Source organism: Psammomys obesus, unplaced genomic scaffold (genome assembly GCF_907164565.1).
Source record: "Psammomys obesus unplaced genomic scaffold, mPsaObe1.curated_primary_1811, whole genome shotgun sequence".
NCBI classification, from domain to species: Eukaryota; Metazoa; Chordata; class Mammalia; order Rodentia; family Muridae; genus Psammomys; species Psammomys obesus.
The window spans coordinates 5815124-5831797 of NW_026596131.1; the positions used below are offsets into that span (position 1 = coordinate 5815124).

General features: G+C 39.5%; 1 protein-coding gene across 9 annotated transcripts in view; it reads right to left on the reverse strand.

Moving 5' to 3' along the window:
- Positions 1-16674, reverse strand: part of LOC129665668 (ABC-type organic anion transporter ABCA8B-like) — a 72516-nt gene that overhangs the window by 38386 nt on the left and 17456 nt on the right. For 6 of the 9 annotated variants that reach the window (XM_055592475.1, XM_055592474.1, XM_055592470.1 and 3 more), the window contains exons 2-12: positions 15977-16078; positions 14819-15023; positions 13612-13773; positions 11384-11487; positions 9983-10209; positions 8491-8632; positions 8021-8206; positions 7315-7462; positions 4591-4759; positions 2345-2403; positions 1598-1708 (exon numbers count right to left, since the gene is read on the reverse strand). In XM_055592475.1, the coding sequence (XP_055448450.1) occupies positions 1598-1708; positions 2345-2403; positions 4591-4759; positions 7315-7462; positions 8021-8206; positions 8491-8632; positions 9983-10209; positions 11384-11487; positions 13612-13773; positions 14819-15023; positions 15977-16072 (1609 nt within the window). In that variant the 5' untranslated portion in view covers positions 16073-16078. Of the gene's footprint in view, positions 1-1597; positions 1709-2344; positions 2404-4590; positions 4760-7314; positions 7463-8020; positions 8207-8490; positions 8633-9982; positions 10210-11383; positions 11488-13611; positions 13774-14818; positions 15024-15976; positions 16082-16674 lie in introns of those variants that run through there. The other 3 variants (XM_055592471.1, XM_055592472.1, XM_055592478.1) reach the window with 2 other exon arrangements.

Here is a 16674-nt window from a genome sequence, read left to right on the forward strand (position 1 = left end):
ACACATTTGGCAGACAAAGCAAGCAGATTTTTATGAACCACACACACACACATGCACATATGCAATCAATAGACAAAACAAGGGCACTCCCTAAGACACCACTCATCCACATATATGTAAACATACAGATATAAATGTAAGCATATACATATATACATATAGACAACGTATACATACAATTAGATTGATAAATAGACAGACATAGTTTTGGATGAAGCAGATGGCTTCCACAACTGTTTAATTCTGTCTTGGGTTTTTATAGATCTAATACAAAGGTTCCCTATGTATGGAAAAAATTACCTATTCAAAAATAGATACAATCGTTACATAAAAAATGAGTTACAGTAGGGCTGTTGATACTAATATCTAACTAGATACTTTGGTTATTATAAGTTTAAAGCAGTGGTTTTATCTATATGCTCATTATGAGTTCCAAGCAGAAGTTTTATATTTTTTACATGTGTTCAAAGCAAGTTTCTTTTAATTATGTCAAGGTTTTTCTAAGTAACAGGTGCCTGTCTTGACTTCTATAGCTAATCATTTATTCTTTGTTTCTATATTCATATGGTCTTTCTTATTGTGATGTACACCTGGGCCTTATCTAGAATGAATGTATCTCCTTGATTATTAACTTGTTTCAACATTGTTTCAAGTGCTTGACATAAGGAGGTCCACAGAGCTCCTAGCAGTGTTTGCTATGCTGAAGGAGCGTTTTTAAATTACTTGAATCAAGTCAGAAATTCTTTAAAATCATCATCAGGGATTATGAAATCATCAATATGTCTAAACAACACTATGTCATGAAGGTACATCTTCAAAATAGTCTTCGGGAAATCTGCCCAACAGAGTGAAGCAGTAAGCAGTGAGGGTCTCTGCCATGCCAGGTGTATGAGACGAGCATGGAAAGGCAGTGTGGCAACAATAAGCAGTCTTGGGGCAAAATCTTTGGGGCCTACGCCTGGGATACAGCCATTCCTCAGCTGTGCAAAAACAAGTGGGCTGCCTCCAGGAAGCTCACTTGCTTCCTTCTGCCAATCCAGCAATTCTGCAATTGCTCCCAGCAGTCTAGAATGGCTGGCTAGTGAGACCCTGGCCAGTGTGATGAAAGCCAAGGCTGAGGAAGAACTTCCCTGATACGATTTAATTTCTTTATGCTCAGTTCATAAAGCCAGTGGGTGAAGAATGTCATATTAGCCACATAGAAGTGGAAAGTCCATTTGGCAATGAAGGCTGTCCTTGCTGAAATCTCAAGCATATGGGTGAGGCCTTGCTAAGCCACCTAACCCCACTTGATTTTGCACAGAGAAACCCACAGAATCTTCAGAAATGATGAAAAAAAACATTTCTATGTAAGCTATTAAGTTTTGGAGTGTTTGTCACGCAGCAGCTAACACATGCAAGTTGGAATGCCAAGTGCTAACTAAGGATCAAGGAAGCGATTGTCATGAAACACTCAAGTTTCACACCTAACAGTAGTATAACTTTATAGAATAATACTGTAAATGAGCTTTTATTTTCACTTGTATTTGTGTTTGCTGTTAATAAGCAGAAGGATTTTACATTAGTAGCTGATTCATTTACCAACCTGAGTTCTTACCTTTCGTAGGAGCAGTTAACCCGCTAAGAATATTTAGCAGTGTTGATTTCCCAGCTCCACTGTGACCAAGTACTGCTGTGATTTGTCCCTTGTATATGTCCAGTGTCAGGTCTGGAAGGAAAGATGAATGACATAAGAACGAAGTTAGGAAGAAAAAATAACTCAAATGACACAATCCTACCATGGAACCAATTGAATTATTTTATCTTTTTGAATAAATATTTTTTCAAAATATTCTTTCTGAAAATGTAATTATGTATTTTAAATGACTGAAATGTGTCAGGGTCATAGGTGCATGGACATTGCCTTGCATATGCAAACTATTTGTTACACTGAGCGGAAGAATAGACTAACAATAAGTTACTATATGGCCAAAAGTCCTCTGAGTAAGTGCCTCATTCTTTATTCTAATTTAATTATTTATTTACTTTAAAAAAGGAAGCATAATACCTTGAATTACAAAAAGAAAGTTTGAGTTTATAGATGGAAAGCCCAAAATCTACATAGGTTGACATACAAGATAAATTTTAAATACATCATATTTCAACACTAGTTCATTCTAACTTTTATAAAAGATTTATAATGTAGAACTAAAGTATTGAAGGTGATAAAGTTTGTCACGTGACTCAAATCACATTTCCAGTTTGAAATATTATCAAGAACTACTCAACAAAAGTAAGATAGATCATGTTTAAGCTAAAATATTATCACTATATTTATATTATTATTATTATTATTATTATTTACCTTTCAAGGCTTCTATTTTATTGGGCTTTCCTTTGTATTCTTTACAAATGTTCCGGATTCTGTAAAAGAAAAAAGCTATGGTTTGGCAATCGTTTTCTTCAGTTGGACCTTCTAGTTTGGTTCATGGGTGGATGGATCTTACTTTCGGTGTCCAGGAAGAGCCCGTGCGCCACTCTTATGCGGCATATCTATGTCGCAGAATCTCCTAGCATGCTGCCTTCTAGCCCGTCATCATCTCTGGGGAGGGCAAACTTTGTGCATGTTTTCTACCACATATATTCATGTGTCATATATTTGGGGGTGAGGTGACATTAGTGTTTTTAAGAACAAGATTACTGCAAAGCGGGGAAGCCACAATAGGAGATGACATGAACATCCAGCAGTGAAAGGGTTACCATGACCCCCTCCTGCAGGCTGGAGGTACATGTGGTCATCTTGGCTGAGGAGCCCCGGGGACATGTTTAGAGGTGGAGTAAGATAGAGAAGCAATGGATGGTGACCTCAGGAAGATGGGTTTCACTCTCATGCCCACCTGAGTTCACCCCATTTATACCACTTCCTTTCTGATTGTCCAGGCAGGCTTCAGCTTTGCCAAGCTGAAACTTGAGAGTGCTTTCAATTGCGTTGAGGGGAACTAAAGCTTCTCATTCTGTGTACAGAATGCTTGGTTCACAGAACATATCCAGCACAGGAAGATGATGGTTACATGATGGTGACCATAACTAGGGAGGAAATTTATGTCCTCTAAGTGCTGTTCTAGATCTGGAATTCCACGTCACTTTTTTTAACCACGGGGAGTAGAACTCACAAGCTGAGCCAGATTTCTATTTCTTATCTTGTCATTTACTGGCCACCGAACAATTCAGCGTTCATTCATACTAAATTAATCATCTCCCCCTTTCTGTTTTGAGCACATTAAACTGCCAGCTCATCATCCCCACCCTTGAGGGAGGTGATGACAGAAACAATTTGTGTGAAGATATTGCTTTTTTTTTTTTTTTCTTTTAGCTAAGCTTACCTAATTTCTGGGACAAATAGAAGCACGGATGAGGTAAGGAACTGACGAGAAAAGAAGTGGGCTTGAGAAGCTCCACGGGATGAGAGCTGAGAGGACTGGCGTGAGCTGTCACTGGGGGTTGAATGAGCTGAAGTCCGCAGTCTGAGGGCTTTTTCCTCTGCTCTTATTGGGATGCGGACAATGTGCTGTCCCACTAAGATGCCTGTCTCTGAAAAACACGTATTACTGAACTCCTCTCTGTCTGTCTCTGGATCTTCTCTTTTTTCTTCCTCTCTACTGTGTGTGTGTGTGTGTGTGTGTGTGTGTGTGTGTGTGTGTGTGTATGTGAGTGTGTGAGTATGTGCGACTGTGGGAGGGTGTTTGAGTGTGTGTATGTGTTAACTAGTGCTGAAGCTGTTGGGGCAAACGGTCAGGATGGAAGTTCAAAGCCTGCATGGGTTACCCAGTGAAACCAAGGCCAAGCTGGAAAAAATTCAGTGCAGCCCTGTCTCAATAATTAAAAAGTTAAAAATGGGATGAGGATATATCTCAGTGACATAGTGGTGTCCAGTGTGTGCAAAGCCAAAGGTTCAGTCTCCATTACTGAAAAGAGGGAGGGAAGGAGAGAAAGAGTGGAACGGATGGAGTCAGATACAGAGAAAGTCAGAGACAGAGAGAGGGAATGACACACACAGAGAAAGACAGAGCGCCTTCTTTAAGGAAAAAGGAAGGATAATAAATGAAGCCAGGGCTGGGTAAGTGATAGCGTGAATAGCATTGCCAATCAAAAAAATGGGGACGAAGAGGAATGGTGGAAGAAGAAACAATAGATGTTTGTAACAACAGTGGATGAAAGAAGAGGACATGAGTTTGAAAGAGAGCAAAGAAGAATACACAGGAGAGTTTGGAGGGAGGAAAGGGAAGGGAAAATGATGTAATCATGTTATAATCTCAAAAGATAGAAGAGTTTTTAAAAACGACAAAGAAACACTTATTCAAAGTAAGAATCTTAATTATTTTCATGGGTGAAACCTGATATTTTATTTCATGTAAATGTCAACAGTGTGAGACTGAAATGATCTGCTGAGTGGGATTTTTTTTTTTTATACTTCAAGTGGGAGTTAATATCTGTAGCTGGGTGAGGCCGCCTCTAACCATCTATAGACCCCAAAGAGTGCTTTGCTTGCCTATAATTCCAAACTTTGGGCTTCCTCAGCTTGGGCTGAGCCTTTTTTCTCATCCTTATTACCTGATGGACTCTTTTCCATGGAATTCTGGGGACAATGGTTCAAATGAATCATCAGATGAAGGATCGGAATCTATTCCATGTTCAAGAATCACATGACCAGGCTTTCTTTGTCGCAACCAAAATGAGGACTTCAGGAAAAACAGGGGAGAGTGCTGATATCCATATTCATCTACACAACCAGGAGATGAGTGAATACTGAGTCAGTCACCACTAACCCACTGCCACCACACCACCGGCCTTGCCACCCCTTTGCTGCTAAACCTGAGCTCATGCATGGTCCACACGAGGCAACTGGGTAGCTTTATCAGAACAAATCCAACCAAGATCTCTCCATTGTAAGAAATGAAGGTTCACTGCAAGTTTTCCCCTATTCATTTCTTTTTTTTCCCCCAACATAATGCTTTATTATTTATTTGGAAATTTTACATCATGTATCCCAATTACACCCACTTCCTGGTCCTCCCAGGTCTGCCTCCCCATCTTTATGACCTCCCTCACAAAAAAAAAAAGGAAAAGAAGAAGAGGAGAAGGACAAGATCAACAACACGAACAAGAACAAGAAGAAGAACAGCATGAAGAAGAATAACAAGAAGAATAAGAACAAGAAGAACAGGAATAAAAACAAGAATAAGAGCAAGAACAAGAAGATGGGCAATTTGTGTTACCCATGGGAGCATGGTCAAACTCCCAGAGGCCCGTCCCTTAAAGACAACTGAGTCCTTCTCTACCTGTATTCCCACTAGAAGCCATCAACTGTGAATAGCTATACTTCAGCATCCTTATCACAAATTTTAAGAGTTCTCTTTGATGGCTACCTGTCTAGGCTGTTCCTTTTCTGGGGGGAGGGGGGAAGTAGGGTTTGTCATAGCCTTGTATGACCTTCTTTCTCAACTGTGAGCCTGCAATCATCAATAACACTTCCAAACACATCCAAACACTTCCTTTTCCTTTACAGTCAGCAGGAGCACAAAGCTCTCTGCCACATGGTCTCCGGTGTCGTCAGCAGATGCCAGGGACCTCAGAATGGTCTCTGGTGGCTGTGCAGACCACAGGCGTCAACATGGGCCATGGACACCACTATGGCTCTCAGCAGCAGCACAGGCCAAGACTGTCAACATGGCCTCTGGGGAGCATGAGCTTCAGTCATGCTCAAAATAGTCTTAATTTCTGGGATAAAAACGTAAGACATGCTAGACATTTTGATTTCTGATTTGAGACCCAGAGCCATGTTATGCAAAGAAAGAAGGCCCCAAGAAGCAATGACTGGCTATATGAGATATTTGGAGAGGAGATGGACTAAGAAGAGCAAATGGCATGTTTGTAGGGAATGGGAAGGTTTGTGGGCTGCTTCAAGAATGTGCTCACCACCAGCATCTTGCTGGAAGTTAACCTGTTTGTGGTTTATCATCATTTCTTTCTCCCACCTTTGTTAGTGCTATTAAGAAGGCATGTTTCTCTAACATTCTGCAACTGACCTGCACTGTAAAGATGAGAAATTTTCAAACCTGTGTAGACTTTTCACATGGTCTGTGCTTCCTTTTTTTTTTTTTTTTTTTAATGTTTTCAATTAGCATCTATTTCTCACACCTAGTGTTACAGGATTTTGCCATTTGAGAGGATTAGTTTTCCTTTCTGTTATTCATATTTACTCTCTTTAAAAGAAATATGAACAATGCCATGTCTAGTCTTATATTTAAGCTTTGTGAATAAACGGTAGGCAGAAAATCAAAGAATTCAATGGTTTTAGATGAGAGAAAATTCCTAGTTATATTAATAATTTAAAACTGGTTTTAAAGCAGGAAAAATGGAGCATGTGAAAAATATCTTTATGATGAGCAAAAAAAAAAATTATCAAAAAACAGGAGCTCTCTGAAAGCATAAGTACACTCAGTATAACCGTCTAGCATGCACACCACTCTACCATGGAGCTCTGTCTGCACTGACTCATCCTTTCGAGTGTTCTTTTGAGACAGGATCTTACTAAGTCCTGGGTGGCCTGGAGCTCCCTGTGATCCAAGCCCTGGATTTGCCACCCTCCTCCCTCAGTCTCTGGAAAGCTAGGGTTACAAGGCTGAACCACCAGGCCCTGGTCATAACACTTTCGTGTTCTGATACGCTTGGAAGATTGTTAACACTCCAGGTAGCTAACTCCCACCATTGAGAAATTGCATTTGAGTCTCTCCAGCATTGGCAGGAGCTGGCTTTCTTATTTCTCTACATTTCGCTGGGTGGTTCTGATGTGCAGCTCCGGGACGCGGAGTTGCTAAGCTAGCTAGTCACAAAAGTAGCTGCAAACTTTCACCAACAGCAGACCCACCTAGGAATGAGCTCTCTAAAGTGATTTTTACAAAGAAACAAGACAACAGTGGATGGGGCTAGTAGTTCAGTGGTACAGAATTCGCTTAGCATGTGCCAAGCCATGAATCTGCATCCCTGCACCCTAAATTAATAATCAAATGAACAACAACAACAAAACAAGCCATAACATAGAATCTGAAATAAAGATTAGTAAATCAATATGCAAAATTCAGGTTTCATGTTTGAACAGCCAAGGGGAAAGAGAGAACAAAAGAACTGATTGGGCCAATGGTAATAGCGTTGTCCATCTTTTTCATGTTGACACCCAGATTGGTTCTTGAACTATGAGTAATTCATACATTAGGAGATCGGGTTGGGGAAATACAACTATTAAAATTAGTTTATTTTAGCCATATCTGTACTCACTTGGCAGAATTTTTTCAAAGTACATCATCAAGGCCAAATACAAAAATGCATCAAATGCCAGCATGAAGTTAGTTGCTATAGTCAGATTTGAGCCACCTGCTGGATCAGGGGGTGCATTAGAATTTAAGTCATATTCCTCATGTAGAAGCTGAAAATTTTGAGAAATTAAGAGAAATTAGGTTTATGATAAAAGTTAAAATCCAAACTAGGTTTAACAGAGTGGTAAAATAGTCACCCATTATGCTTTAATAAGTGCTATGTAATTTGAACGTTGGGAAGAAACGAGGAGACTCTACGTTGGCAATTTGAACTCACATCTAGATTTTTTTACTAAAATATTTATGTACCTTTATTTTGTGTGGATGAGTGCTTTGCCTCCAAGTATTTGTTTGTGACATGTATGCCTGGTATCCAGGCAGGCAGCTGTGAACCCCTATTTGTAGGACGGTTGAACCAAACTCTGGTCCTCTGAAGGGTAAGTATGTGCTCTTTTCCCATGAACCATCTCTCCAGCATCCTTACTTTCTCCCCTCTCTAAATGACTTATCTGGCTGCATTAAATCCCATAAAAACCTTTAAAAGGCCACTTTTTGTTAAGTCAAAGTTCATATGCTAGGATTTTAAATCTTAGAGCATCGCATGAGAAAATGACGGCAGGTTAATGAGAAGAAAGATGTCACCAATAGATAATCAGACAGATTCTCACCTGGGTCATTCCTAGAGTGAAGGCAAAGGGGCTAAAAAGACTGAAAGTCCATTCCATGGATTCAGGAAGGTATCTGTACAATGCTGCGAAGCCCAGACTTCCCCAGAAGATGGTGAGAAGGAACATAACAAGGCCAGTGAGGACAGACTTCCTTACCAAGACACTCATTAGGAAGGACAAAGTGATCTAGAGGAGAGCAAACCTAGGTGGGTTATGTTTCTCTAACAAAATATGGTAATAATAATAATAACAATGATGACGATGATGATAGGACGGATCTATCATACAAATACACAAAATCATGCCTTATAAATTGTGTGTTACATAATACACCAAATTGTGCCTGTCTATGAAGTTTTGCATGCAAGTGGAAGATAGAAAATCTACTATATATAAAGTAATGACCTCTTTAAACCAATGCTTAATTCTCAGGGTAAAAAACAGGCCTGGGTAATTTTGAATCAACTCACCATAGACAATCCATAAAGAAGGAAGAGGCTAAAGACCACCACGAAGCTGCTCAGAATAAGAAACTGGCCAGATTTGATAACCAGTGCCAGGGATAGGGCCATAATGAAGATGAAGCCAGCGTAGAGCAGACCCCAGGAGAGCCTGGTGTGGAAATCAAATTCTATTTCAGTCTTTCAGACACAGAAGAAAAGGAGGATCTATGATCAGCTTTAAAGTAATTTTAAAGGTCATCTATTAGTTCACCCAGAATAAAATGAAGAAATCAGTCAGTATCCCATTTTGACTGATGAAAGGTTGTATTTTCATGTATTTCCCAGTAACTCTCATCTTTTAGTACTTCACTCATTTACTTATTCACTCATTCATGTCATTACACAAATATCGTGCCCTTTACATATAAGCAATTATAAGGTAAAATTCTGGGCTTCATTCATTGGGGACGGCAAATATTTTTTTCCCACCACACCATCTTCCACATTCAATCATTCTATTTTTATATTAAAATTGTCTGTTTGCCTTTCACCATCAATTTCTTGATGATGAAATATTCTATGAGATACATAGTAAAATAATGAGTAAAAACAATTTTAAAACATAGCTACAAAACCAACAAAACAACCCTAATAGCTATGTGCTAGGAAATGTTTTAAGAATATGGCAAATGTTAAATCATCAAATTCCTACTCCAAGACTATGCAAATTCCATTTCAGTATTCTCTTGTCTTATTGATGGAGACTTTGGCAAATGAGGATGTTAAATAGTTGTGATTCGAATCCAGATGTTTGGCTCTGGTATCTTTAGATTTTACAGCTTTACTATATTTTCTAAGAATACCAGTTCAATAACGTAGTCCAAATAGAGTAACCATAACAACAGAAGGGACCTAACATACACATACACAAAATTTTAGGACTGTAGTACTGGCAGGAACTCTTCCTGATTTGTTCTGACATATTTGGCTATGTATCCATTTTACTTCCTTCTCTACAAATGTCACCTCCATGCCTCTGCCCTTCCTAGATGATTATCCATTCTGGTAATCACTGAATATTTAAAAATCAAACTGCCTATTCCATCTTCACAATCCCATTCTATCAGCCCATCCCCTCAGACTCGCCCATCCCATTCTGCAGTCGTGAAGACTCTCCAGATGTTTAGTGTCTTTCATCTTGCCGTAGTGGGACTGCCACCGACAACTGTCTGCAACACCCATCAGTCTTTCACTTCCTTGACACTCTCACCAACAGAGTGGACAGCTACCAAATATTTCCCACTTCACAGATACCCAGAAATCCCAAATTCCTGGTTCTCTACTTCAGTAAGAGAAACACAGTGACACCCAGACTCAGCATGGCAAACTTTACACCAAGGACTATTGATTCCATGCAGGGGGAGAGTGGAAAAAGCTAGGCAGACATTGGTTCTAATAAAACAAACTGTCCACTTTGCCAGGGTCCCCCATTTGGTTGTTTGTCCTGCATTTGACCCACCAGAATGCTGACTCTTGAAGGCCCATCATCACCATCAAGCCTTTCATCCTTTTTCTCTCTCTTGTAACATTGATAGACATGTAATAGATGAATGGGGAAAAGGAGATAATGCAGAATAAAATGAAGAAATCAGTCAGTATCCCATTTTGACTGATGAAAGGTTGTATTTTCATGTATTTCCCAGTAACTGATAGCAGTTCCTCCATCACTGAATGGTTTGTTGTGGTCTAAAGAAATATTAATGTTTGTTAATAAAAATTGCAAATTACTAAATAGCATGCTCAGTTTTAAACCATCTATTTCCAGGGAATGCTTGATCATCATGCCACAATCATCTGCTAAAGGAAATTTCCACATTCATGTCCTGCCCCTGACCCACTCGGATCCTGTAGTTCAGGTACAACGAGCTAGCCACAATTATCAGGATTTGCCTCACGTCAGTCCTTGCCCAGCTAACATCACTGTAGAACTGTTTGAACGCCTTTTCTCAATTTATGCATTCAATACATCTCTTACCTCAAGTCTCAAGTTCTACTGCTATTCCAATTGGACATTACCCTATGGCATTCTAAGCTGGGAAGCTTTTTGTTTGTTCACCTACAAAGACTTTATGTCCCTGTAGTGGTTTGAGTGAGAATGGATCCTGTAGGCTCCTGTGTCCTAATGCTTGGCTATCAGTTAGTAGGGTAGGAGATGTTGATGCTTAGTTGAACGATTTAAATTTTATGGGTTTAATTACCCTCCCCCAAATAAGCAGGGGCAAGATGCAGCACTGAATCCCACAAGGCAAAGTGAGTGCAGTAGTTATGATAATGGGAGGCAAAGGCAAAGGATTAGTGGAACCATTTGGGAAGGATTTGGAGGTTTGGCCTTGCTGGAGTCAGAGCGGCCTTGTTGGAGGGGTGTGTCATTGGGGTGGGCTTTGAGGTTTCAAAAGCCCATGCCAGGCCCCATCTTACAGTCTCTGCCTGCTGCCTGTGGAACAGAATGGAAATCTCTCAGCTACTGCTCCAGCGCCTGTCTGCTTCCAGCCATGATGGTCATGGACTGACCCTCTGAAATGGTAAATGAGATGCTCTTTTTTTTTTTTTTTTTTTTTTTTTAAATAGGAGTTGTCTTTTCACAGCAATAGAGCACAGTTGCCATTGCAGCCAGCAACTGCTTTGACGATTTTCTTTTTACATTCATGGCTTCCTGAGAAGGCTGAGATCATGAAAGACCCCTCCCCCATTTCTGTCTTTGTTATATGACATACAACAGTTTTAGTAACTTTCTCCCTGAATGAATGAGTGGATGAAAGGACAGGGCTAGCCATGCATATTTTCTTCCTTGAATCTTTTATGCCTTTGATATCATTAATTTGCCTTGAAGATAAGAGTGCATTCAACATTTTACACTCACTTCTATGATGGCGGCATTGATGGCAGCTTGAAGAGCCACAAATCCTTTCTTCCAGAATATTGATACCAGACAGTCAACATCTTCATACTTTCCAAAACAATGAGCTTTGCGGACAAAGGAAACCACAAGCACAAAAATGGGTTATTTCATAACAATGGGTTATTGAGACCAACAAACAGTGGGCTTCGCAAAATCCCCCAATTCCAACTGTTCAAAGATTTACGAAAATGTAAATTATAGAAATGGTTCTCCATGTGAGTCAGACGGAGATCTCCCAGGACACCATCTGTCTTGAATTATCCCAGCAAGCTTTAATGTTTTAAATACTATCTTTTTTTTTTCTTTTGAGCTTATAATTACACCAAATCCCCCTCTGCCTTCCCTTCTTCTTCTTCTTTCATGCACTTCTCCCTGATTGTCTTCAAATTCATGTCCTCTTTTCTTTAATTGTTGATACATATATATATATATATGAACATAATATATCTCAATTTATATATCATATATATAACGACATATTCCATATGATATAGAAATGCAACCTGCTCAGTTTGCATAGTATTTCTTCTGTGTATGTTTATAGGGCTGACATCTAGGTATTGGATAACCAACTGATGTGCTCTTCTCTGAGGAAGACTATTTCTCCAGTCCTTAACATTCCTTAGTCTCCTGTATTTCTTTGTATAGGGTAGAGGCTCTTGAACTTTTCTACATCCACATTAGCCTGTATGTTGGTGTCGTACTTGTTTATGTCATGTTGCTAAGACTTCATGAATGTATTTTTATGACATTTCTAGAAGACACAGCCTCATGAAAAACTTCCTATTCTTCTGACGTTTAAAGTCTTTCCACACCCTCTCCCACGATGATCCCTTTTTAAAATTTTGTTTTTATTTTGTTTTAGACGTATGAGTGTTTTGTCTGGATTTGTGCCTGTTTACTACATGTGTGTATTTAATTCCAGCTCCAAGAGATTCAATGGCCTCTGAGCATCCAAATCTCTCTTTATCTCTCTCTCTCTCTCTCTCTCTCACACACACACACACACACGTGCGCGCAAGCACTATCCCATGAGTATTGCATGCATGCATGGAGCCAGCTATATACAAACACACATTAAAAAAACAGGACACGAAATTGGGAGGTGAAGTTGGAAATGGGTCGGGGAGCAGTTATGGGACAGAGTGGCAGATAATTATGATCAAAATACATTGCATGAAGTTCTCAAAGAATTAATAGAAACATCATATTGAAAATCTTTATATACACCTTCTCATAAGTACATATTTGTCAGCCAGGATATTCTGTAATGTATGTATTAGTTATGTGTCCCTTTGCTACAGTAAAATAACTGAGGAAAGGGGGGATTATTTTGGTTCACATATTACTAATGGGGCTTTCCGAGGCCACATGGGAAAAGTAATACATAATTCTAAACCCAAAGAAGGTGAGCTGAGATTACACTTTTCCAAAGGTGAATTTTCCTATCATCATCCAGAACCCTAGGGAAGACAACATTTTAGTCTTCCTCTGATAACAGCCGATCTTGTCTACTCTACTGTTGAATATGCGTGTGAACCTGTCTACTCTTCTGTTGGTCGTGCCAGCGACTTGGTTTACTTTTGTTATGAAGGTGATCTTGTGTGCTCTCTTGCTCTTATGTAGGTAACTTTGTCTGCTATCTTGCTGTTATACTGCCCTTCCAGGTTAGTGTAGGAGTCTCCACTTTTCTCAAACTCAAGATCTCATCTTAATTGTTTCTCACACCTGTATCTCTTGGTTGCTGTAACAGGCAAAAATGTAGATAAGTCCAATAATTACCTGGTCCCCTGGAGGTGGGTGCCCTTTTTACCACGGAATTTTGGAAAATTCTCTTTCATGTAGCTTTAGGCATTTGAATAGAAATCTAGTCTATGGATATATCACCCAGAATGTAGCTGATCTTATCTGAAGAGAGGTTTTCTTATTTCATATTTAAATATTTTACAGTTTTATATTACAAATAACACTATTTGCATTGAAATGTATATACACATATAGATTTGTGTATATATATACACAGCTAAGCATATATGCATCTACGCATATAGAGCATGGAATATGTTAGTACATTTAAACATGAATATACATTTTCAGAGGTTGTCTAATTTCACAGTATAACTTCTATCTTCATAAACTAGTCAACATCACTGAAGCAGAATAGTGGGACTAGATATCTGAAGAGCTACCTTCATGGTCCTTGTGTTCTTTCCATACTGGGATTCTTTGTCCAAACTCGAATTTCAGATGATATGAGAATGTGTCAGAAAAAATGACTCTTATTATTTCCTGATGACTTTCTGTTAATTCCCTGGTGCTTTCTTCATCCAGCAGTCCCAAGACTTTTCTATCTGCCGATGAGAGAATGGGGACACTGTTGTTAGTGGATTGTGGAGAGGGGCAACTTTGAGATGTCAAGTCTGACATCATTCAGAAGAGTCCTTCATGAAAATAATATTGACTCATTTACTGACCGAATACATTTGTCAACATACAAGTTTGGGGAAAATGTGTCTAAAGTTCTATCTGGGCATAGTCAAAAGAAATAATTAATGATAATTAATTATTTTATTTCTATATATTTGATTATTGTGCCAACTTAAATAAAATAGAGTATCGTATCATATGGTATCAGCTAAATTATTTATACTGTCATCATTTTAATAAATACAAGATGGTATAAATCAGGCACTGGTTTATAGTAAGCAGAAGTAGCAATACAGTCTTGTATTCTTGTATGAGGAGGACTTTGCAGCCAGGCCTGAAGATACCTGATAAACCAGGGTCAGATGAAAGGGGAGGCAGTCCTCCCCTATTAGTGGACTTGGAAAGGGACAAGGAGGAGATGAGGGAGGGAGGGTGGTATTGGGAGGGAATGAGGGAGAGGGATACAGCTGGGATACAGAGTTAATAAGCTGTAACTAATACTAAAAAATTAAAAAATAGACAAAAAAGAAAAAAATGAACCCTTAAATAATATGTTTTGTATGTATGAGTGTTTTGCCTTCATGTATGTATGTGTACCATGTGCATTCCTGGTTCCTGAGGAGGTCAGAAGAGGGTGTCCGATCCTCTGGAACTGGAGTTACGGATAGTTGTGAGCTGCCATAGTTACAGATAGTTGTCAGCTGCGTGCTGAGAACTCGATTCAGGCTCTCTGAAAGAGCTACAAGTGTTCTTAACTGCTGAGCCCTCTCTCTAGCCACCCTGATAATATATTTAATTAGGTCAATAAAGAATGGAAAAATTCAAAATATACCCCAGTGCCTATGCTGATATCACTAAAATCATCTTTTCTGTAGACACTATGCTCAATGCTGTGTATCTTGTTAAGGCTTAAAAGAATAAAAAGGGATACGAATCAAATACCGACTCTTGGGTCGATAGAGCACATACCTGTCATGAAAGAGGCAGCAGCCACCTTCTCCATTATCTGTTGTGTCACGCTGGTGACAGGGGTGTAGGCCAAAGTGAACCCAGATTGTCTGAATGAATCTGCTCGGCCCAGGTCCTTGGTGGGCACGGCAGAAAAGTCTGTCGCTTCGTGGCCGTGAGGGTACCAATGCAACAGAAGCAGAAGGAGCAAAGAGCTCAGCCATTCCTGCACACCCCGATAACAGGGAGAAGATTAGGGTTCCAAATTCTTCATCTGCAACCTTTTTGCCATCAAATTTGCCTCCGTCTTTGTAAAACTCCGGCTTGTGTCTTAGACACAAACGACATGAAGCGTGTGGGGCACGAATTCAGAAATGATTCGACAGCTCTTAAGAGGAATGTGAATGCGTTGGGCCTCTTAGTAAGCTGTGCTGAGGCAGGTACTCATGAGAAAATAAGAAGTGCAGCCATCTGTGGTTTACATTATTATCACCTGGTGTTTTTTTACCTTGGCAAACAGTTTATGATGTCTTTGGGTGGCTGCAAATCTGGGTGTTACCATGACAACATAATGTAGTTACAGCATCATGATTACACACCAAAATATTTTAATGGACACTCAGCAGAGTGGTGATGATCTGAGGGGTGCCACCTAATTTGGTAGCTATAAACCCTAGCTATTCACAAATTCCTGATGAGAAATTATGTCATTTCCCCAACGCATAAGCTTAGAAATTTGTCACAATACATTTTGCTTGGCACCAAATGTGTGTCCAACCTTTTCTGATATTTTTTGAAGCAAATTTTTTAAACAAGAAAAAAATTTAAATGAGAAAATGCCAAATATCCTTTTCTGTGGGCTGCTTTATTACTCCCAGCTTTAGAATACCATCATCCTAGCTCTTGGGTCCATGAGTGGTACCACTATTAAGAAATATGACCAGTGATTTAAAAAAACAATCTGTGCTGAATTCTGAATTTCTGGACAGGAGTAATGTACTTAAACCAATTAAAGTCTCTTCAAATATATTCATGGCCTAAAAAAAACAGCTCCTTCTGTATAAGGGAAGGTCACTCATTAATATTTTTGAGTGTTCAGGCAATAAACAAGAAAAGCGCACATAATTCTCAGACAAATACATTTTTGTATCATCAGCAGACAATGACATTGAGTCATACCATTATGGTCTCTCTTTTCATTCTCCATTTTTTGAGGAGGTTCTTCTGTAATAGAGCACAAGTTTGTTGGCACACACTTATCTCTCGCTTGACCATGTTGCCCTGCTTAATGAGAAAGAAGTGGAGAGATCAAAGTAAATGCAAAGTGTTGAAGAAGAATAAATGTGCTCTTGGGCATATACCCAAAGGATGGTTCGTTCTTCCACAGGGACATCTGCACAACCATGTTCATGGCAGCTTTATTCTTAACAGGCAGAAACTGGAAACAAACCTAGATGGCCCTCAGCAGAAGAATGGATATAGAAAATGTGGTACGTTTACACAATGGAGTTTTACTCAGCTGTTTGAAAAAATGACATCATGAAATTTGCAGACAAATGGATGCAATTAGAAAAAAAAAATTACCTGTGTGAGGTAACCAAAGTTCAGAAAGATAAGTATGGTGTGTATTCATTTGTAAGTGGATATTGGCTGTTAAGTAAATGATAGCCAAGCTGCAAACCACAGACCCAGAGGGGTTAGGTAAAGAGGGCTGTCCAGAGCATTCATGGATCTCTGTCTGGGGGGAGAGGGTGGTAATGGTAGTGGTGGTAGAATAGATCTTATGGGTGGTCTGGGGGCAGGTGGGGATAGGAGCAGGGAGATCGGGGTGATGGGAAAGATCGGGTGGGGGAGAGAGTGGGGAGAAATGCCTGGGA